This window comes from Aythya ferina (genome assembly GCF_964211825.1).
Source record: "Aythya ferina genome assembly, chromosome: 1".
NCBI classification, from domain to species: Eukaryota; Metazoa; Chordata; class Aves; order Anseriformes; family Anatidae; genus Aythya; species Aythya ferina.
In genome coordinates this window covers 152,742,371-152,764,986 of record NC_140296.1, presented here as the reverse complement: position 1 = coordinate 152,764,986, position 22,616 = coordinate 152,742,371, and the positions used below count along the sequence as shown (strand labels likewise).

General features: G+C 54.6%; 1 protein-coding gene and 1 long non-coding RNA gene across 2 annotated transcripts; one reads left to right on the top strand and one right to left on the bottom strand.

Moving 5' to 3' along the window:
* Positions 1–1,502: 1,502 nt before the first annotated feature.
* On the top strand, positions 1,503–22,304 carry CSNK1E (casein kinase 1 epsilon). The gene is made up of 11 exons (XM_084506106.1): positions 1,503–1,755; positions 5,620–5,707; positions 11,019–11,129; positions 11,297–11,445; positions 12,132–12,360; positions 18,085–18,255; positions 19,029–19,177; positions 19,691–19,883; positions 19,973–20,112; positions 20,454–20,519; positions 21,070–22,304. Exons 2-10 carry the CDS (start codon positions 5,632–5,634, stop codon positions 20,484–20,486), a joined length of 1,251 nt encoding a protein of 416 aa, XP_084362232.1. The 5' UTR covers positions 1,503–1,755; positions 5,620–5,631; the 3' UTR covers positions 20,487–20,519; positions 21,070–22,304.
* LOC311429882 lies at positions 14,400–18,076 on the bottom strand. Its single transcript, XR_014688439.1, has 2 exons — positions 15,228–18,076; positions 14,400–15,115 (listed from the first exon to the last, which is right to left on the bottom strand). It is a non-coding gene; the product is annotated as an uncharacterized lncRNA (long non-coding RNA).
* Positions 22,305–22,616: the final 312 nt, after the last annotated feature.

The window sequence follows — 22,616 nt, the reverse complement described above, 5'->3', positions numbered from 1 at the left end:
GAAATGTGAATCTGCTCACTGCGGAGCAGGCAGAGCTGCCAAACACGACCTGGCAGCGCTCTGAGGTCTGCCGGGTCACCGGAGCTCAGCTTTCCCTTGGGAGGGCTTCAGTTTACCCCTGAGATTTGCTAGGTGCTATGAAGTCAGCTCCCTGGTCATGGAAAATCATATACAGGGACTGGGAGGCCACCCAGCAGTGACACCGCGAATAAAGGGGGCAGCTCCGGCCTTTCTTCTCCCTTCCTACCCCAGGAACGGAGTGGCCAGCAGAGGTGATGCTGGTTGGGTTCCCAGTGAGATGAATCCCCCTTGGATACACCAGCCAGCGAGTGCCTTTCTGACCGCTCCTGGTGCTCAGCAGAGCGGGGCAGGGTCTCAACCCTCAACCCTTGACCCATCACCATGGGTTCCCCCCACAGCACTGCAGTGCGAGCACCGGGGGCTGCCCGAGGACCTTCCCAAGAGAATAGGACAGCCCTGATGGAGACGGGGTCCCCATGGGCTGCTCCAGGCATCCCCCAAACCAGCAGCCCCTGGGCTGGGCTCCCCAGGACAAATCCCTCCAGAAGACGAGGTGTAGCCCGGCAGTGCTGGAGAGAAGGTGGGTGTTATTAGACCACGTGGCTAGCCCGGCTACCAGCACGAAAAACTTGATTACAATTCAATTAAGGAAACGCTTCTAATTAAGGAGTTCTTATTTTAAGCCCAAAATGATTAAAATAAAGGCAGAGGAAGTGGCTGTACACGCACTCGGCTTTCACCTGCGAGGGCTGCGTCTCTGCTGGGGGATTTCTCCAAGATCCCGACCACTACCCCAGTCCTGGCCTTGTGCCGTGTCGAGTGGTGCTGAGGGGCAGAGCCGGCATGGCACGGCTCCGTGCCCACCCACCCGCCTGGCCCAGAGCCGAAATTTCAATTCAGGAACTGCAGCATCTGTGGGAAGGGGGAGAGGGCGGGGGGAAGGTGCTGGGGGCACCCGCTGAGGGGAGAGGAGCGAGCACGTTACTATTAGCCGAGGTTGGGAGGGGAAGGATGGCTAGTGGAAAGAGGAACGGGCAAAATATTTTGGCTTATGCTTATGGTGTGAAGGCTGAGCAGTGACACTTGGTCATGGGGGCTCCTGCTGGCGGCAGTGGTGGCCAAACTGACCCCACTGGGGACATGGCGCCCACCCTCAGGGATGTCCCTGAGGACTCGGGGCCACCAACTCGACGACATTTTAACTCCCGGCCAAGCAGGCCGGGCGGTGTGAGGGAATTGGGCAACCTCCAGCCTCAGGGCTAAGGAGAAAGGAGAAAGCGGGGAGCCACCGAGGGGCAGCGTCCCCCATGTCCCTTCTCTGAGGGGACGGGGACTGAGGAGAGGGGGGCAGAGGGAACGGCGGTTGCGCCTTTAACGGCGGGCGGGAGGAGGAGGAGAAGAAGGAGGAGGAGAAGAAGGGAGGAGGAGGAGGAGGAGGAGGGCTGGGGCTGTGCTGGGTGACATCAGTGGGTTTGGCTCCGGGGCTCAATGGAAACTGGGTGAGCGCCGGGCTGCGCCGAGCACACGCCGGCTGGAGGGGACGGCGAAGCGGGCGGGGAGGCGGCAGGCAGCGCCTCGCCTCGCCTCGCTCAAGCTGAGCTGAAGGAGGGACCGCAGCCGGGGCTAGGGCAGCCGCCAGCCCTCCCCAATCCTCCGTCATCCTCCCCTCCGCCGCCGCCGGGGCCCCTGACAGCCGGCGGAGCAGCAGCCCCACACGGCCCCCTTCCCGCCTGGGTGGGTATGGGGGGCGCCCGCCTCCATCTTGGGGCGCAAACCCCGGGGGAAAGGCGGCCCCTCCGGCTCTTTGTGTGAGGGAGGGAGGGGAAGGGAAGGGAAAGGGAAAAGGAGGGGCGGGGAGGGGAGGGAGGGCAGGGCCGGGCTGGGGGGCAGCGGGGACAAAAGCCCCTTTGTGGGGGTGCTGGGGGGGGGGCGCCCCCATTGCCCCCCCCCCCCCCCTCCTTGGGAAGGGGGGAGCTGGGTTTGGGGGGTCCCCGCTGCCACCCTATATAGGAAATGGGGAGGGTTTGGGGGTCCCCAAGTGGGGTCTTTGGGATGTGAACCCCCCCCTACACCGCCTTTGTGCCGGGGGGGGGGGAATGGGGTTTGGGTTTTTTTTGGGGGTAACGGGGGGCCGCGGCCGGCTGGTGTGTGTGGGGGGGTGCCGAGAAGTTGGTTCCCCTTTCACGGAGGGTGGCTGCTTTTATTAATTATTATTATAATTATAATTATTATTTTTTTGTTGTTGTTGTCGTTGCCTACCCGGAAAAATAAAAGCCCCGGTACGGCCGGCTTTCGGAGTGTTTTGCCTGTAGGGGGTGGGGGTGGAAGGGGAAAGATTTATTTCATTTCACCCCCCCCCCCTCCCCATTTTCTTGTTTGTGGCTGTTTGTGCCTAAAATGTAGGCTCCGATGCTGGGGGGGCTGGTTTTTAATTTATTTTTTAATTATTATGATAATTTTCTGCCCCCCATCTTATCTGCTGCCGGATATCTATCCTTTTCCGAAGTGTGAAAGGGGGGGGGGGGGGGGGCTGTTTGATGTTTCCCCTTTCAATCAAAACGCGATTTTTTCCCCCATTTTTTTTCCTTTTTTTTTAATTTTTTTTTAAAGCCGGTTCAGATGATCGCCTCGCCAGCCTCTTCCTTTATTCCCTTCACACTGGCGCACACACACACACAGACAAAAAAAAAAAAAAAAAAAAAAAAAAAAAAGCCCTGCACAGCCTTTATGGGCAAAGCAACCCCCACTCTCCACACTTCCCCTTCGAGCCGGAGCGGTGCTGGGCTCGGCAGCCTCCATGATGCAGCTGCTGAGCTCGGCCGCCCCGATTGGCTTTTGGGGTGGTTTTTGGGGAGCCCAAATCCCCAGCACCTCGCTCCCCACCTCCTCAGGTGGGGCCGAGACAACTCTTCCCCTACAAAACGGCTGGCAGGGCCTTCGCCCGGCGTCGCCGCTGACACGCCGGTGTGCCGTGGGCTCCGTGCCGTGTTTATATAATGGCCTTTGTGCACGTACGTGGGTATTTGATATTATATAAAAGGGGATTGGTGCAAAATGGTGCGTGTGTGCGTGGACCGACACGGGTGGCTGCATAGTATTTTAGTATTTTCTTCCTTTTTTTTTCTTTTTTTTCCCCTTTCCGAGGCGGTGTAGTATGTTGTAGGTGTCTGGGTGATGTGGATATTACCGTATGCAAACGCTCCTGCGGAGCACACGCTGGCTTTTTTTTTTTTTTTTTTTTTTTAAGGTTGTATGCGCCTTAATCCCGTATGGAAAACTAAATGGTTTAACTAAATGATTGCCCTGCAGCCCCTGGGAGCGCTGCCTCGGCTGGAGAGTTAAAGTCTGCTTGGGGAGGGGGGGGTGGATTTCTGAAATTTCCGCACCTATAAATAATACACGGAATGATATAATTTTAAAATATCAGAACGTGAGCCCTCGGCGCTACACCCCCGTCCTTCCCTTTGCAGTAGTAGACCTGGAGGTGAGGTAAGGGCAGGAGCTGTAGGGGCGAGCGCGTGGAGGGGGAGGGAGGCAGCCGGGGAACGCGGTGGCTGTTCGGGCTCCTGCAGCAGTTGGTGCTGGGGGGCGGCCGCCCCCCTCGCCACGAGTCCCCGCTGTCCCTATCGGGCCATCGAATCCCCTATCAGGCGGTCATCGCCGCCCAGGTTCACTTGTGTGCGTGCTGGGGGGGAGATAAGGCAGGGTGACAGCTGTGTGACTGTGATTTTTCACTCCATTATCCTGCTTCCCGCTTCCACCCCCTCACCCCGGAGCAGTTTTTTTTTTTTTTAAGATTCCCCTCTGGAGCCTGTTGCTCAATCAGCTAGGAGGGCTGCTGCCCTGCTGTGCGAGAAACCCTTCTCAACCCAGCTGTCCCAAAAGGGTGGGACCGTCTTTAGGTTTAGGATTGTGGCATTGCGGGACCGGTGTCACCGTGCCCCGGAGCGATGGGACCCCGCTGGGACCTGTCCCCAGCCCCGGCTTGGGTTGGAAGCGCTCGGGGTGGCCACAAAGGACAGAGCCATCTTCATGGGGGTGGCGTGATGGGTTCCTGGGGACGCGGACCTTTGATCCCTGGTTGGCGTAGGAGGCCGAGCACCTCGGCCGTGCGTTAACGTGGTGATACGGAACAGCAGGCAGCGGATAAAAGCCCTGCCTGCCTGCTGCGCCCTCGCCCAGGTGTGCCTGCCGCCCGGTTCCCTTCCCAAGGCCCTGCCTACATTCCTCGGGACTAAGAAAGTCAGAAATAGCCACGGGGTTTTGTAGTCTTCAGAAACCCACATGCGTGAGTAAAGGCGAGGTGAGGGGGACTCCGCCTCGCAGCGTGTTGCGGGTGGTTTCTGGTGGCAGGGCTCTGCTTTCAGGGTTCACAATGTCCCCTGAATGCCTTGATAGGATTATTTCCCCGGCCCTGCAGCTCGGCCGTTCCTCTTTCTGTAATCCCATCTCCTGGGGCAGGAGGAGCAGCTCCGGGTTTATGGTGTGCCCAGAATCCCATAGCTGGGATTATTTTTTTGTGTGTGTGTGTGCGTGTGTCTGGCAGAGCCAGCCCTCCCTCCCTCCTCTCCCTCGCTGATGCTTCCTTCCCAGCGGGCCGCGGCGAGGGAAAGTTCCTCTCACCTACTTGTGAAAAACATGAATCACTCCTCACCTTTCCTGTCCCCAACAGACTCCGTGTCTGCGTTTCGTACGCTAATAGCGTGGCATTGCATAAATCAGGAGCGCGGCGGGTTCCTCTAAAAGGAGCCGTGCTCGGAGCCCGGGGAAGAGCCACGCTTCTTAGGGCAAGTTGGTGAAGCTGCTGGAGCAGAGGGTGGTCGCTTTAGGTTGAGGTCGGACGGGGAGCAAGTTCCTTCTACCTTAGTGGGTTTTCTCTGGCAGGTGAGGAGGCAGAGCCTGGGGAAGGTACAAAGAGAAGGGTCAAAGGGTTAGCTGATCCCCTCGGGCACCGGGATGGGGGAAGGCCCCGGCTGCTGAGAACAAGCACTTGGCTCACCTTGGGGGGGGGGTAGCACAGGCGGGGAGGCTCAGATCCCATCAGCAGAGGTGCGAGGAGATAAGCAAATGGTGTTGTTGCTTCTCTGCGCCACGGCTCCTCCCTGGCCCCCGTGCCAGCCCCAGCCCAGGGGCGGCGGAGGTGCTTGCTGCTGGCAGTCTGTCTGTCTGTCTGTCTGTCTGCCTCTCGCAGCCCCTGGTTGCAGTGCTGCGGGGCCAGAGGGAGCTCCTGGTCACGGGACACAGCACCCTTGTTGGTGTTCCTGCTGCTAGAACTGACCCGGTGCCGGTTATTTTAGCTGGCTGTGAAGGGAGAGGGTGCTGGCGCCTTCCTAAAGGGATTTCCTGCCCCAAATCTGAACAAAATGGTGGGAAATGAGGTTCAATCTTTCTGCCTTCCCATGGTGTTCTCAAAAGGGTCGCGTTCCTGCAGCACTTCCAGCTCCCACTGGACATCCACGCCATCAGGGCAGTGGCTGCGTAGAAGGTGAAACATTTCGGGTGCTGGGCGAAGCAGCAAGGCCCATTCTGGAGCCTTCCACGGCTACCAAGTCAGCTCCTGGTTCTCCTCTGACTGTTTTCTGCCCTTTTTTTCCGCAGCACGCCTGAGCCATGGAGCTTCGAGTGGGCAACAAGTACCGGCTGGGCAGAAAGATCGGCAGCGGTTCGTTCGGGGACATTTACCTAGGTGAGTGCGAGCCTCTGCGTCCTTCCTCCTGCCAGGTTGCTGTCTCTGGGTTGCGCCACTGTTTTTGTTCTGTTCGCCTGTTGATGTTTTAGGTGCCGGGTAAGGTTGGAGGTGGTGGGGAAATTGGGAAAAAAAAAGCTTCAAGGAGTGCTTCCAGTTGCTGCTGGCCCTCTGACGGCGCAGAGGGTGGGATGAACTCCGCCTTGCCTCACAGATACTGGAGACGGAGCGGTGTTGGGATCAGAATGATCTAGGTTTGGGCTACTGAGGGTGTATTTGTCATCCACCCTCCTCCAACTCTCTCGTCCTTCTCCTGAGCTTGGGTGTGTGGGTATAAACTCTGTGGGTGGGTGGTGGGAAGGGAGGAGATGGCCTGGCCTTCGGGGTGAGACCAGTAAAGCGATGGGGAGGCTGATAGTGGAAGAGGTGGTCCAGCACCTGTGAGAGAGGCCTGAGCCGAGGAGGTGGAAAACAGGTTGGAGAGGCTGGCCTGGTTAAAGCCCTGGGACCCAGATCTGATAGGTCTGTAGTGGGTGGGGTGGGATTTAGTGGGATTTAGAGTTACCAGCGGGAGTGACCTGAGCCGGGAGCTGCGTGGGGTCAGCGGACGGAGCCTGTGAAGCTCTGGGGTTTCCTGTTACCACAGGACTCGGGGAGAAGTTCCTCCGAGGCAGCACGCTGACGTGTGGATGCGCTCCCTGATGATGTTAGTGGCTCAAACCGAGTGGGGCTGGAGTGGCGAGACTAGCCAGTAGCCTGAAAGCCATTGGTGAGAGCTGTGCTGGCCTCACCTCTTGTCCAGTTCCCACCATCACCCTGTAAGCTGTAGTCCTGCAGGCCATCTGAACAATTGCCCTTTCCTCCTGGTGTCTGCACCCTTTGGGTACTCACAGCTGCTTATCATACGCTCCTGGGCTGTTTGTTGGCTCAGTTGAGTCCTGTTTTGCTTCCCACCACATCCACCGCCCCTCCCTGTTGCTGCTCTCTCAGTTTCTCCCAGTTCATCCATCTGCTGAGCAGCTCGGAGCCTCCACGGCGTTTCAGGTGTGGCGTTTCCAGCTGTGGGCCGAGGAGGGCTACCCTTGGGTGATGTGTAACACCAGCTGAGACCGCTTTGGGTCTCCTGGCACCACTTTGGGAGACCCAAAGTGCAGAGCTGGCCCGAAACGCGCTGTCAGCTGTGTTGTGCGAGGTCTCTTCCAGGTTCTGCAACATCTCCGACCCTCCCCGAGTTCCCCTTCGGTGAATGCCTCTAGTTCAGGTTACTTCTCCCTGTTTTGTAAATCACCTTCTGTTTTCTACCTCTGGCTTCTATCGCCAGCTCTCTTTTTGCTTTATTATTCTCCCTTGATTGGTGTTGGCAGCTCCCCTTGACGAAGTATCCTGTGGGAATCATCAGTAACGGGCTTTGTTGCCACCTTTCTCCAGAGCACGAACAAAGGTGATAAATAATGGATAAGGGAGCCCGATTCCACCGGGTGCTGCCTTTTGCTTCTTTTTTTCAGCCAGTCAGTGCCTCAGGTGCCTGGGTAATGCCCAGGTGCTAGGGATCGAGGGGGGATGATTGTTTTAGCCCAGACCCTGCCTTTAACACTCGTGCCAGGGCTCGAAGCCCCGCAGACCCCCTCTGACACAGGGTGGCTGGGTTCAGCCGCGTGGCTCGAGCGCGGTATCAAAGGCCTTGTGATGTTCCTTGAGGAGCAAGCCAGCCTGTTTGGAAGCAGCGATAGCGAGACTCGGCGGAGCCGGGGTGACTCCCCAGCCCCGAGGGCTCGGGCTGGCAATCGGGAGGACTCCCGGCCTCCCTCTTTTGGGGTGGTGCTGCCTCAGGAGCCGAGGGGTGCCGCGTGCTCTGCTCCTCGGGTTTCCTGGCAGAAGGGAACCCGAATTTCCACGCGGGCACACGCACAAAGCGGGGAGTTGTCGCGCAGCTTAAGCTGGTGCTCAACCAACGTCCCCTGCCTTGGTGAGGGGATGGCGGCTGGATGGGGCTGCCCGCAGGCCTTGGCTGGGCCCCGTTGCCTCCAAAAAGCCTCGAGCAGGGCACCAAAACCCAGCTGGGAGCAGAGTCTCTTTGTCAGGGTGGCACTGCCGGCCTCGTACAGATGGCCGGGGCTGGGGTCCACCCGGGGAGCCCTTGGGGTGAGCGCAGGGGGCGAGGAAGGAGGGAGCTGCAGACAAAGCATGCCGGGACAGCACAGCGCTGCCTTTGGACAGTTCCTGCTCGCAAGCTCCTCCTCGCTGGGAGGGGAGCTCGTTTCCTTTGTTTCCCGGCCTGTTAACTCTCTCTCACCCTCTCTGCCTTCTCCCATCTGCTGGCAGCCCTCCTTTCTTCCCTCTAGGAGCCGGGGCAGGCGCCCGTTGGCTGGCCCCCGCTGCGGGAGGAGGGTGGCGTTGGCCGCACCAGGCGGGCGGCCAGGCCTCTCTTAAAAGCAGATCCTGTTCAGCAGGTGACATCCCCTGTCCCCGGGGCCCCGCTGCAAACAGCTCGTGATGAATGAGTCGCTGCCATGCGCGGCCCCCACAGCGGAGCGAGACCGGGGGCGGATGTTAGGAATTATCCCCGATCCTACAGCCGTCTCTCGGCTGGCTCGTCTGAAACCGGGGGGGTTTTCAGAGCGAGGAACTGTTGCTTTTGTGTTTGTGCCTTTAAAAAAAGATGGTGGTTAAGGCGGGGAACAAAGGGAATCCTCTCTGATCCTCCTGGTTGCTGGTAGTCGCTGTCTGAGTAGACCTCTACCCCCAAAAAATAAATGATAGAGGGAGCAAGCTGAAGGTATGAGGGGCGGGGGGCTGGCTGAAGGCCCGTCACCCCCTCAGCAAAGAACAGCCCCTTACCAGACATAATTCATCCTATTTTTGCTGTCCCAGGCCACGGGGGATTGTGCTTCCTCTCGGAGGCTGACACCTGCGTCTGGGCTACCGAGAGCGTGGGGCTGGTGGCCACGCTGATGACTTGAGCGCCACCCTCGTGTTTTGTAGGATCTAAGCTCTCATAATGTTCGATGCCCCCCTTTTCCATTCCCACTTTACGTGCCCTCAGATCGCACCCCCACCTGCAGGCAGCCTTGTCAGCGGGTGCGTTGTCATCTTCCTAAACACACGTTCATCCTTCCACTCTTTGGCTTTTGGAGGTAAAAGGGTCGTTGAAAATGCTGCCAGAAGTCCACGAGAGTCATCGCTTCTCGTGTGGCAGCAGATGGACTGGGAGAGGGGATAAAAGCCCCCCAGGGGATGCGCAGGGGAGCTGCTGCGGAGGATTTGGAGGAAAATCTTCACAAAGACAGGGGGAAGAGAGATGGGAAGGAAATGCTCTTGTCTTTTTGGGTATCCTGGGTGTTTCCGTGCTGAACGAGGCCCTGGGGTTGAATGCCCATTTAGAAGGTACACAGCTAGTCCAGGGCCACGTCCTGACTGTGATCTGAGCCCCTTTTACTGCTCTTCTTTCCCTGATCTTTGTAAGAAGGGTCCTGTGGTGGAGTGAAGGGAAAGAACAGGCTTGGTTTGCTGGCCAGCAGGTCTTTAAGTGGAAAATAGCAATCTTTTTTTTTTTTTTTTCTGAAGTCACCCTTGGAAAAATAGCTCTAACTATTGGGGTGGTTTTTCCCCCTTCCCTTCGACTGGCTCTTGAGTAAAAACCCTTATTAAATCCATTCCATTGCTCCTCCTTCCCCTCCCTCCGAGCACCCTAAATAATTCCTCTCCCTCCTTGGTGTTTACAGCCTTCAAATATTTGCAGACTGTTGTCATGTCCCATTCTTCTTCCCCACCCTTCTTAGTTGTATCTCTTGTCTCTGTTACATATTTAGCTCTTTTAATCTTTCTTAGTAAATCAATCCCTCTAGGCCCTGATCGTTTTTGTTCCTCTCTTTCAAATTCCTCCCAGCTTGTCTGTCTCGACCTGACACTGTAGCATCTCGATGACGTCTTCTTGCTCGCAGGGAGCTCTTGGCTAACTCTTGTGTACAAGCAGCGCCCGAACCCTTCAGCAGGAGATGGATCTCGTTTAGGATCCACTGGGAGAAGGGATTTAGTTGCATGAACTGTTCCCTTTTTCTCTCTAGTCCCTGGTTCTGGAGGAAGTGTGTGAAAGAGGATGGAGAGACATCCATCTGCAGCTGTCCTTGTGGGTTTCTTTAAGACTTTCAGAGTCTTAACGCAGGGGTCGGGAGGCACGAATTCACCACACCTACCAAAACTGGCTGTGGGTTACCTACAAAACACCAGCTCTGACTCCAGCTCACGCTCCCCACGCGTGTGCCGGAGCAGTTTGCTTTGGGAGAGTTCCCAAGCAGCTGGGAAGCAGAGCTGCCCTCTGAGCTGCCTTCGGGTGCAACTTTTAACAGTCCCTGATACGAGGAAGGGCTTGTTTGTGTGCGAGGCAGGCGCGGGAAGGGGGAGAGAGAAGCAAGGCTGGAGTGTCATTCCCGTGACCTGTGGCAGATCTTCATTCTTTCCATTTTAGGATGATGGGAAACATCTGGAATCCTCCCTGCTAATGCTAGAGAAGGATCAGCCTGTTCCTCCTCTGGCAGCACGCGTTGGGACTAAAGTGCTGGCTTTCTTGGCTGGCAGCTCGCTTCTTTTTTAGAAGGAAGCACGCGGGGAGGTGCTTTTGTGTCACCACAAACCATCGAGCAATACCTTCAACAAAAGGCGTCCGAGTAGCTTAATTCAGTTCCGGGCTCAGTTTATTTCTTCACGCTTCTAATTTTGGATGCAGCAAATGTTTTTGTGTTGGCAAAAGATAAAGGTATTGTTAAAGCCCTCAGGAGAGGGAGAAGCTGGAGGTTGGGGAATTGTCTGTATCAAGCAGGTCAGGGCTGTAGGAAAAACCAGAGGGAATGTTAGCAATGTCTCCTCAACCCATTGGCACCAGAGGTAAGCAGTAATTTTTCTAGGGAAGATGCACTCCGTATCCCTGCCTGGGGGCTGATTTGGGCTTAGGGGGCTGAGCGTATGCTCAGGGACAGCTAAAACTTGTCCTCGGTTTTGTTCCTGCTGGTGCAGGCTGTCCTCTCAAAGTCTGGCACTTGTTGAGACAACGAGGCGGTTTGTGTGTTGTAGAACTGTTGTTCTAGCCCAGCTGCAGGGGCAGAGCTGGCTCGCTAGTCATGTGCCTTCCTCTGGACGTCTCTCTGCACCATGGCAGTGCTGGAAACTTGGTAGGAAGCGGCCGGATCTCGTTTGTGTCGCAGAGAATAATTTTCAGGGCAAATCTCAAGGGTTGGGCACCTGCGAGGGCCTTGTTAAAATGGTTTACTTCACTGGAAGCCTGCTCAGTCTTCATCTTACCCTCATCTCTGCGCAGGAGCCAACATTGCAACTGGTGAAGAGGTGGCCATCAAACTGGAATGTGTCAAAACCAAGCACCCCCAGCTCCACATCGAAAGCAAGTTCTACAAGATGATGCAAGGAGGAGGTGAGCTGGGGAGGAGAGGATGGGGCTGGGGGAGCGAGCGGTTGGGGGAGGGAATTATTCTGGAGGGCCTCAGAAAGAAAACGCTTTGGTATCGCACAGAACCCGCTCGGCGGGGGCTGCAGCAGTTTGCCTCTCTTCTGGGGGCTTAATTTTTGTGTTTTCCCCAGTGGGCATCCCCTCCATTAAGTGGTGTGGAGCGGAGGGGGACTATAACGTGATGGTGATGGAGCTCTTGGGGCCGAGCCTGGAAGATCTCTTCAACTTCTGTTCCCGCAAATTTAGTCTCAAGACAGTTCTGCTCCTAGCAGACCAGATGGTGAGTTTCCTCTGAAGCATTTGTGCCTACTCTCCTTCTCCCTGCCTCTTTTATCTTTTTCCCCATCCACCGTGCTCGAGCAATGCCGTACCCCAGGCTTTTGCATTTAGCAGCAAGTGGCTGCCAGGTTTTTCTTCCTCGATGAAGCTGGAGGCCTGGAACCTAGGCACTGCTGACTTTTTCTAATCTCTGCCCGTCCTTCCTTCCTCTTTTGCTCGCCCTCTGTTCGTGTTGCATGCGTAGATACTTTTACTGGCCTGATAAACAACTGCTATTGCTACCCACCCTGAGTAAACCGCACCTGCCCTGGGCTTAGGATCTTCAGCTCTTCTGGACCCTCTCCTTTCCCAGCCTGGCTTAGTTTGAAAGCTGACTGGTGGCAACCCTGAAGCTCAGAGTTTCAGTCCACGCAAAGACTCTCCAATCCCTTCCTTGTGCTGCTAACAGTGACCTCCCCAGGCTGAGGATTGTGCTGGTGTGCAGGGTCAAATTCCATCTCCAGATCCTCCAGGGGGTGGGAAGGGTTGTCTTTTCCTTGCCTGCCACCTTGGATATTCTCTGCAAAAGGGTCCCTTTGCCTGCTTTGACAGGGTATGGCATCTTTAGAATGGCTGCAGCTACGATGAGCTTTCTTTTCACTTCTCACTTTCTTTTATTTGATTTATTATTTTTTTTTCCCCTTCCAGATTAGCCGTATCGAGTACATTCATTCCAAGAACTTCATCCACCGGGACGTGAAGCCAGACAATTTCCTTATGGGGCTTGGCAAAAAAGGCAACTTAGTCTACATCATTGATTTTGGCTTGGCCAAGAAATACCGAGACGCCCGGACCCACCAGCACATCCCTTACCGGGAAAACAAGAACCTGACCGGCACAGCCCGTTACGCCTCTATCAACACCCACCTGGGAATCGGTGAGCCTGCTGTTGCTTTCCAGGGGACACACTTTTGTGCCTGGTGCCAGGGGGAGCAGCAAATGTTCTCCTGAAGGTTTCAAAGCCACCTCCAGGGTTTGAGTCGCTCGCAGCTGGGTCCTGCGCCCGGCTCTGCTGCTGCAGGTGGTGGGCAAAGAACTGAATCCTTGTGCCTGTGTTACCTCTCCTGCCTTCTGCGTCCTTCTGAGCTCCAGAAAGGATGAATTGCCTGCTGGTGTGTGTTTGTGCACTGCTTAGTAGTACAGCAGGGCCCTATTTCAAGCGGTGAGGCTGCGACCCTCTTGAATTTACTGCCTCTAACTCTGCCTTGTGCCGTTTTTGCAGGCTGGTAGATGTTTAAAGAGGCATTGGCAGACCCTAAGCCCTTAGGGATAGGTGCAGCTGAAAAACCTCGCTTGTCGACTGCATCAGCGATGAGTTTGTAGCTGTCAGAGCTGGAGGGTGCAGGCCCACCACCATGCGGTGAGGCTCCTCTCACCCACCGCTGAGGAGGGGGACAGCAACGTGCTGGAAACGCAGGAGCAGCTGAAACGAGGGGAGGCTTCCTTTGGCACAAACATCCAGGTTTTGTGATAATGAGGGCTGTTGGCTTTCGCAGGCCTTTAAGACGCGTGGGCGTGCTGACAACACTCTCCCATTCACCTCAGAGAGAGAACACGAGGCAGCTCTGGGGAGCCAGGGCTCTGCTCTGATGATTTCAGGCTACTCCAGCGGTGATAAAGCTGGGCTGGATGTTCAGCCGGGTTTTATACCGCTGACAGGCTTTGTAGACACTGCACGGGGTAATCCACGGGGCACTTAAACCTCCTGAAGTCACCCAAGCTCTTGGCCTAGGAATGAGCCCTGTAACCTGGTGGCTGTGAGGAGCAGAGGTGGAAACCTCTTGCAGTTTTTTTTTTTTCTCCCGTTCCCTGACTGGGTGCTTCTTTCTCTGTGACCTCTTTGTCCCCGCCGTGAGGGTTTTGTATTTACCACGGGGTTCCTTCCGAACAGGCTGAGGTTGTTCTGCTACAGAGCAGCAGAAACATCAGAACTGCCCGGCCGGCAGATTGAGGGATGCAACTCGGTTTGCATTCGGGAGAGCTTCTTCTGAAATGTGTAAGCTGGGAATTTGGGAATCACAGCAGAGAGCTCAGATATTTTGCACTAACAGCTTCCACGAGATTTCACCTCCTCGTATTCCTAGGGAAAGCTCTCGCTTCTCCCCTCTCGCAGATGTTTTCTCCAAAGCCTAGAGCCAACACTTGACCTGCGGAGCAAGCAGTTTCTCCCCGTCCTCCTTGCTTCCTACTCCGCAGTCCCAGACTGAAACTGCTTTATTTATACTGAAACAGGGACTGCTGTGTGCTGAGTGGACTGTGACCTCCCACCTTCTTTCGTGTCGTAAAAATAGCTCTTGTGGTGCTCCCCGGGTCAGTCTCCTGTATTTTGGCGTGACCCGCTTATATATAAACCGGCTCTCCGCCGAATTCTCGGTCAAGATTTCCACAGCCATGGTAACTGCCACCAGGAGACATGCACAAAATAATTCTTCCTGCTATGTCTGCCGATCCCTTCTGCGTGTGCCTGCCCCGTCTGAACCGAGCGCGAGAGGCTGGCTGCCTGGGCGTGGGCGCGGCTTGGTTGTTCTTGAGCGGCTTTATTATTCACCCGACCCCTAACTTAGCCCTTTACTACTGCTGCTTGGCTCGTGGGTCAGGAGGGACAAACATCTGCACCCTGAGCCGAGGGCAAATTGCAGCCGCCGTCAATCCGAGCGCCGCAGTCCCTTGCTCTCTCCGTGCCCTTTGCTTCTCAAACGCTGGGTGTGAGTTACCCGGTGCAGCAGGTCTCGGGCACGTTATCTCCACGCCGCAGATCTGTCACCTCGCTGGGATTTCGGGGCAGCCGACCTGCCTGGAGGAGAGGGTTTGGGGTGGCAGGGTGGCAGCTGGAGTCCCTCTTTCTCGAGCCCCTAGCACGGGGTAAGTGGCAGACGTGTTTGTGAGTTAGCAGCATCGCCATGGGAACAGTCGCTCTGCATTTTTATTTTATTTTTTGTCTTTTCAGATACTAAATTCTCTGCCTTAACGTTGCGTTACCGCGGTTTAGGGGGAGAGGGAAGGAACCAGGTGCTGGGGTATCGGTGTGACGGGAATAGCAAATGAATAAACGCCTTTATTTGAATGTGCAAGCTAAGGGTTGGGCATTCCGATGTCTGGAGGAAACACATTCTTTTCCCAGTGACCGGGCAGGGGGGGGAAAAAAAGTAGGAGGCGAGATCGGGGGGGGGGGCTTCCACAGCTGGAGACTCGCCGTTGGGGGAGGCAGCGGACTGTGCAGGCTTGGGTTCACGCATTCCAGTCAATTTTCACATGCTCTGGGGATGAGAGTCCCCTGCACCCTCTGGAGCTTGCGAAGTCTGAAATAGATGCCCAGGGGTGCCCGGGAGCCGCTGCTGGGGGAAGCCTGGTGGGCTCCGTCTGGGTAACAGGAGGCTGGGGGCGGGGGTGCGGCGCCTCCCCAAACCCGTCTCGAGGCCGGCACCGGCGTAGGCTGTGCTGATCACGAAGGTCTTCTGCTGACCCCGCTTTCTGCCACCCCGTTTCAGATCTCTGTGAGCTTTGAAAGGCCGTCACCACGCGGCGGGGTGAGAAAGAAAGGGGAAGCGTAGTCCCAGAATGTGCAGTGTCAGGTCTGAGTGCGTAATCAGGAAGGCATTGCTTGGGTAAGACTGCTCGTAGCCTGGCTGGCTCTAGAAAAGAGAGGTTTTTTTTTGATTTAGGGAGTCCAGCATTGCTTGGGGTGGGAGGGAAGCACCATGCAGGGGGACCAGGAGGTGCTTTGAAACCAGTTTTGGCACGAACCTGGCATCCGAGGCAAGCAGTCCTCATTCTGTCGTCTTTGCCCAAGCGTGTCTCCAGCAGGTAGCTCACCTTCCTGCCGCTCACCCCTGCCGCAGCTCCCTCTGAGGACCCACTGATACAAAAGGAGCTACGGCGTGGGCTGGGATCTCCCTGGGAGTGGGAAGAAGCTGGCACCGTATCTCCGCACCGCTCCTGAGCACGGGGGGGGGAGGGTTTGGATTTGAGAGGCCGTGCTGGGCTGTGTGGGAGGCCAGCCTCGTGTTTTGCGTTGGAAGGGTGTTTGAGTGAGGAGCAGCGTCTTGGAGAAGCAGCAGCTCCCCGTCTGTTGTACGAGAGCTGAGAAACCGAGCTGAAACGGAGAGAGGAAGTGTGAGGTGGCGTTGCAGGTTGGGCGCAGGTCACGGCTGTAACCCTGCCCCTGAACCAGCTCGCTCTGCGCAGGCGCTCACCTCGCTCGTGTTTCTTTTTCTCTTCTCGAGCCGTAGGGTGAGATTTTGGCCTGCTTCTTCGCGAGTTGGTCAACGATTGTCGAGCTTCTGAAATTGGAAAGTAGTGATGTTAGATAACACTTCTCTGGTTCACTAAGGTGACATTTTTTTTTCCTAACTCCAACTTATTACTCCCTTTTTGGCTGTTTGATGTTACCTACACTTCCGTGGCTGTTGGTACACAAGGTCAGGCAAAATAACTAAATAAAAATGGAGATAGCTTAAGAATGCGTGCCTCTGAAAACTAAATAGAGAAACGGGATTTAGGAACTCCTTCTTCACCATCACCCAACATTTTAACTGAGGGTCTTGCAGCTGGGGCTGCAGGTGAAAGGAACCTACAGTGTTTGAGGTCTGTACCAGAATTCAGGTAGCGTGACAGCCGTGACCCATGTTGGTGCTCCGGGCTCCTCACAGACTTTGAATCTCTCTGAAATTGTTTTAAGTGCCTCCAGTAAGGCCTTGCAGCATCCCCCACCAAACTGGGTCTTCTGAACCCTCTGCCCAGTAGGCTTCCCTGGTTCCTGCCCCATCTATCCCTACTCTAAGGGCTACCCCCACGCTCCAGACAGGGAATCAACAATTACAGGCTGTCAGAGCTGCACTGTGGATAAATTGAAGGCTGGCAAATTGCAGAATCCGGGTTGCCCTCACCACCTCTGCTTTCAGGCCCCGGATGTGTGTTGGGGCTCCATTTCCACAGGCTTCCCGTCTCTGTCAGGACGGAGGTTGTTATCAACCACGGTGCAGTTTAATTTATTTGATACGTGAGGTGTGTAATCGCAGCCCTCTGAGGGCATGTGCAGCCCAGCCTTCAGCCAAATGCAAAACGGTGCCTTGCTTTTCCCTGCTTCCCCCCCAGCGTCTGACAGCCAGCCCTGTGGTTATCTTTGGCAGCAGCCTGATGAGATTAGGAAGCATTAGCCCCTCTAAAGTGGGCAACTTGCAGTGGTGCAGCCATTCCTGTGCGCTCAGAGTAAGACAGTTTGGGGATCAGTGGGGCTTCCTTCTCCTCCACTTGGCCATGAGGTTTTTATGCTGCTTCATGCGCTTTGAACCTCTTTTTCTTCTGCAGCCTTCAGAAAAGTGGCTCGGGTAGGCTGGCAGAGCGAGGGGTGCCAGGAACACTGCACTGGCCTTCGGATGGGGCAGGTGGCAGCGTGTAGCTGACACCGAACCCACAGATTAATATGTAGTCTGCAGCAGCTTTTGGGACGTGGCACTGAATCCGGCAAGACGTGCTGCGGTAGTAGGCGAATGTCCTGGATGAACCTCTTCAGCCTTTCTTCTTCCCCTGTGTTCTCCATCGAGCCGTGTTTTGCATCTTACCTGTTTAAGTTGTTCTCCAGAAGATGCAAAACACTTCCTCCAAAGTGGTTGGTATTTGGGAGGGAAGTAGGGCGACAGGGGCCAGAGCTTCTCGGGAAGGCGTGTAGATGAATTCGTACGTACGCTGGGGGAGCTGAGGGAAGTGTCACAAGTTAACCCGGCCAAGTTGCTGAGCTTCTCTGTCAACTGCATCTTGAGCAAACTTGTAACTTAAAATGGCTTGGCCATGACAAAAAAACAGTTTAATGGGAAATATTTTTGCTTGGGAAACAAAGTTTTGTGTTTTATAAATACATATCTAAAAGCAGACCTTTATAATGACCTATTCAGGACAGTCCTTGCCCTGAGTAGGGTTGTCAGTGGTGCCAGTTACACGGTCATTCCCATTTGGAGGGGAACCTTTTTGTTCAAAGTGTGCCTTTTCTTCCTCTTCCTCTTGAAAAATGCCACCGATCCGTCTCTGCACAGTATTACCTAACAATACTACCTGCTGGGCTTCTCTAAACTGTGAGCACAGTTGTTTATCTCGAGAAGGGGTCACTAGTTCCTTGGTTTTGCCCTGTTTAAAGGGTATCAGATGAGCTGGAAGATGTGTTTGAAAGGGCAGTCTGGGGCTTGCCTCTGTGAGCTTTGTCTCTCCGTGACAGTCTCTGCCATGACTAATCCCCGGGTTAGGTCTTGTCCTGGGTGTGGAGGAGCGTAAGTGCCCTTCCTCTGTGACGGGGCAGAGGAAGCAGGCAGAGCTGCTGCAGCGCTTCTTGATGTTGGATTCTCGTGGGAATTAAGGCTTCTCGGCGGGAGGAAGGAGGCAGTCAGAGTAATTACCCCTTTCGGAGCGGGTTGTGCTGTAGCTGCAGTATGAACAGCCCTGTAGGAATTTGTACTGGAATTTCTTCTGCCGGTTTGTCTGTCCCTACAGACCCAACAAAGAAGAGCGAGATGCTGTTTCTTTGCTTCTGTGTTCACCTCCAAACCTGTGTGATTGCCGAAGCAGTTCTGGTTGCCACTCACTCCTTGCCCCGTGTAACTTCTTCCCGCAGAACAAAGCCGTCGCGATGACCTGGAGAGCCTGGGCTACGTGCTCATGTATTTCAACCTGGGCTCGCTGCCCTGGCAGGGCCTCAAGGCTGCCACCAAGCGCCAAAAGTACGAGAGGATCAGCGAGAAGAAGATGTCAACGCCCATTGAGGTGCTCTGCAAAGGGTACCCTTGTAAGTGCTCTGATCTCGGTGGCTGTCTTGTGTGGTGCATGGCTTGCTTCTGCTGCTGAAACTCCCTGCAGCCTCGGGTGCTGAGGGGCACGGCCCGGTAAGCCCAGCCCCAGATGTGCTGCTGACACCGGTGAGGAGAAGCAAAAGAGACCCGTGATGATACATTTCTGGTTCAGACGTGAGAAATTTAGGAGTTTTAGCGGACAGATGGGCCTTGTTTTAGTAAGGGCATGAAGCTGCTGGGGAGGATCTTGGAGAAACTCAGAAGCAGTCTGGAAAGGGGACGTGCAGTGAGGTGAGAAGGTGTGCACATGACCCCGAATTATCCTGGATGATAGGGATTAGGGCCAACCACGATGAATCCCAGAAATAACCAGGCAGCGGGGCGGCAAATGCAATCCTTTGTGGACAAATGTGGAGCCCTGTATGCGGGGGCAGAGTAGAAGTCCTCGTGGCACGTATGAAGCAGTAGGCTCTGAGGTGACAGGTGCTGCTCGGCGGGGAGCTGTTTGAGCTACAATAAATGCTTCTGCGAAAGCATCAGCTTTGCGCTGAGTGGCTACTGAGGAAGGTCAGTCAGGTGCCCACCAAATAAATCTGGCTCCTGCCAGCCTCAAAACAGAATGATATGGTTCTTCACGCAGCCAGTGGTACAGCTGTGGAGCTCCTTCCTTCCCAGAAGATGCAGCTGCCTACTTCTGGCCACTGGACTAAGGAGGAGCTCTGGGGGAACAAACGGTGCCTAACAAGCAACTGTTCTCTGCTCTCCCCAGCTGAGTTCTCAACATACCTCAACTTCTGCCGCTCGCTGAGGTTTGATGACAAACCCGACTACTCCTACCTGCGGCAGCTCTTCCGCAACCTCTTCCACCGCCAGGGCTTCTCCTACGACTACGTCTTTGACTGGAACATGCTTAAATTTGTGAGTGTGTGTGTGTGGGGAGAGGACGGGAGGAGCACGGGTTGGTTTGTGGCATGGAGATGGGGGAGGGAAGTCAGGAACTGCCTGTCATTTGTATTTAAGCCTAGTGAGCAACTTGAGAAAGGGGACCAGGTAGTGTAAAAAGAGGTAGAGTTGTTCTGTGGTGCCGAGGGGTACAGCTGCCGTTCTGTCAGTGTGTCTGATGCAGCGTGTGCATCAACAGATCGATCTCACGCTGTACGTAGGTAGGAGTAACCTTTTAGGGGAGAACTACAGCTGGAGATGGGACAGAAGTAAATTGTGATGACAGCTCTAGTACCACGTGCGTGCTTTCTTCCCCATTTCTCCGTGGAAGGGAATGAAGCCCCTCTGGGTGGAGTGGAGGATGGTGGGGTGAGCTTGTTTTGGGGATGAAGCTCTCCTTTCTTGTGGTCAAGTACCCTGAATCTTCTGTCTGCTGCTGTCTCCCCTGCCTGACTGCCATGTTTTGGGTCTTCCCTCTTTCTGCCCCAGGGAGCAGCCCGAAACCCCGAAGACATGGATCGGGAGCGGCGAGAGCACGAGCGAGAAGAGAGGATGGGGCAGCTGCGGGGGTCAGCCACGCGAGCACTGGCCCCTGGCCCACCCGCCGGAGCCACTGCCAACCGTCTCCGCAATGTCACAGAGCCCATGGCCTCCACCCCCACCTCCCGAATCCAGCAGTCTGGTGAGTGGGATGGGGGAGCTGCCCCCGTTTATCGACCGGATGCTGGAGCCAGGCTGACATCGTCGTCTCGCGGTTCTCTGCCCCAACAGGAAACACGTCCCCCAGAGCAATCTCCAGAGTGGACAGGGAGAGGAAGGTCAGCATGAGGTTACACCGAGGAGCTCCCGCCAACGTCTCCTCATCCGACCTCACAGGGCGGCAAGAAGTGTCACGGATTTCAGCGTCACAGGTGAGCCCCCGCTGTGACGTACGCGGCCTTGGCCTGGGTGCTCCACAAAGAGCGAGGGCCCTGCAGGCGTTTTTTGCTCGATTTGCTGGAGCTGATGTGAGTCGTGCCGGGAGTTCAGTTGTGCGTTTTCTGCAGGCCATGCTCAGTGCGGTGTGAGCTCTGCTTTGCTCAGAGCGAGCCTTCACCTGGTTGTCTTCCAGACCACAGTGGTTTGGAGAAGTGGAACAGTAAACCCTTGGGAGGGATGATATCCTGAGAGAGAAGCGCAAGCTCTCTGTTTTTGTGTCCTTCTTGCCTTTTTCTTCCTCCATCCCTTCCATGTTCTTTCTCTTCTTTTGCAGACGAGTGTGCCATTTGATCACCTTGGGAAGTGAGGAGCAATTGCCACTGGACCAGTGTTTGCTTAGGTGAGCCTGTCCTCACGCCTGGGATCCCACAAGGAGGGAATTGCTGCCACTAGGGATTAGGTTAAAGCCTTGAAGTTACTGGGGGGGGACTGGGGCCATTTCCTTTCCCCTTCACCTTACCGTAATTTAATGAATCAAATTAAAATGAGATGTTTTTTTGGCTTCGGAAGGATGTGTAAGGTTTGCTGCCAAAGCCTCGGGGATGAATTATCTTGGGCGTAAAAGCAGCTTCCATTTCTCCTGGAGGGTAGGGAGGGTGGAGAAGGTGCTGGGCTGGGGAGCCATTTTGTTAGTTCCTAATGAATGCTTTTCTGGCAGCGTGATGGTGGTGGGGAGGAGGGTGCTGAGCATGGATTAAGGGTGTGAAACTTTGCCCAGCAAGAGAGCATCTCTTCTGACTGGACAGGATAACTCTGAGGGGTGGCCGGGCTGTGGAAGATGATTTGGTTTGTTATGCTCCAGTTGGTATTGGAATTGCTGGGAAGAGCCTTTTCTCCTAACTTTGTCTTCCTTTTTTTTTTCTCTCTTTTTTTTTTTTTAATCTCTCTAGTGTCTTCACTGTATTTTTCTTTTAAAAAACAAAAAATCCCAAAAAAAAAAAAAAAAAAAAAAAACAAACAAAAAAGTAAAAAAAAAAAATCATTCAAAAAAAAAAAAACAAACACAAGAAACGAACGATTTTTTTTCTTTTTGCCAACGACGAGGAGTCAAGCTGTGCCCCCGTGCTGGCGCGAGCCGTTTCCGAGAGGGCCGCCTGCGAGCACCTCCGAGGAGCTGACGACGCGGGAGCCGTGCAGAAACACCTCCGCTGCCCCCCCGGGCCATACCGTTGCCTACCCCATACCCTCTCCTGATGATCTGCTCCTGGTTTTCTTTTTTTTTTTCCCCCCTCTCCCCTTTGGGTATCTTCTGCTTCATTTTTTTTTTTTTTTTATCATTTTCAAGTCATATGGTTTCTAGCCATATACGTTTTAACTTTGCTCTCCTTTTTCTCCGAGGGCAGGGGGCGAGGGGCTTTGTTTGCTCTTCTTGTTTTGTTCTCTTCAGGCGCCTGGTGGGCTGGGAGGGAATCAGATCCCAGCCACGCTGGTTGGCAGAAATCTGATTTTTTTTTTTCTTTATTATTATTATAACAGAATTTATTTTCTCAAGCATTAAATTAATTTTAAGCTGTGAGGGGAACTGCGGCAATGGGCCTCATCGTTGACTCGGGCTTCCTTTCCTTGGGTGGCTTCTCTGCGTCTTTTTGGGCTGTCGGGAAGCGCCAGCCTGCCCTGCTCCGAGGGCTCTGGGTGTAGGGGCACCCGGCGACAGCGAGGATGGGGATGCAGGAGCTGGCGTGCAGGGAGATGCGAACCCACCTCCCATCCTGCAGCGGGGTCTGTCTTTTATTTTGATTTTTATTTTTTTTCCGTCTGGCTGTGCGTGTTTTTCTATTTTTTTTTTTTTTCGTATTTTAATTCAAAAACTTGTTTTAATTCCCGCGGAGAGAGAGAGCGTGTGGGACTCGAGGAGACGAGAGGGGCACGCAGAAACCGGAGGGCGCGGCGTTCGTTCGGAGCGGTGCCTCTTGCTCTCCCCTTCCCTCTCGCAACCCCAAGTAAGATCCACCGGACGTGCACAACCCCTTCCTGCCCTCTCCCCCTTCCTTCCCTCTCCCCCCCCACACACTTTAGTTGTTTTTAAATTTTAATTTCGGAAGCCGCAAGCTTGCTTGGGGCTTCGAAACACGAGGATCACCACTGCGACCTATGGCCTGTAGCAGACACACTGTCCCTGTAGTGTGGAGCCGATGGGTTGTTGGCAGGGCGGGGAGGGTGGGGTTAGTCTTTTTTTGTTTGTTTGTTTTTTATCCTTTCTATTTAACACTTTTATTATTTTCCTCCCTCGTTTGTTGTTTTTTTTTTTTTTTTTTTTTCCCTAATTTATTTACCCCTCTTTTACTGTCTCTCTTCTCTCTTTTTTTTTTTTTTAATTAAAGAGCAAAACTTTTTATTACTTTGTAATTTAAAAAAAACAAACAAAAAAAAAAACCTGAAGAACTTTGGGGGGGATTTTGTACTTTTTTCCTGTGTAAATATTGGACTTTTTTGAGCT

Excerpts from the sequence above, each read along its gene's own strand:
- CSNK1E (XM_084506106.1), top strand. The coding sequence starts at position 5,632 with ATGGAGCTTCGAGTGGGCAACAAGTACCGGCTGGGCAGAAAGATCGGC. Across the intron at positions 11,446-12,131 it reads TGCTCCTAGCAGACCAGATG|ATTAGCCGTATCGAGTACAT; the intron begins GTGAGTTTCCTC and ends TTCCCCTTCCAG. Across the intron at positions 19,178-19,690 it reads ACTGGAACATGCTTAAATTT|GGAGCAGCCCGAAACCCCGA; the intron begins GTGAGTGTGTGT and ends TTTCTGCCCCAG.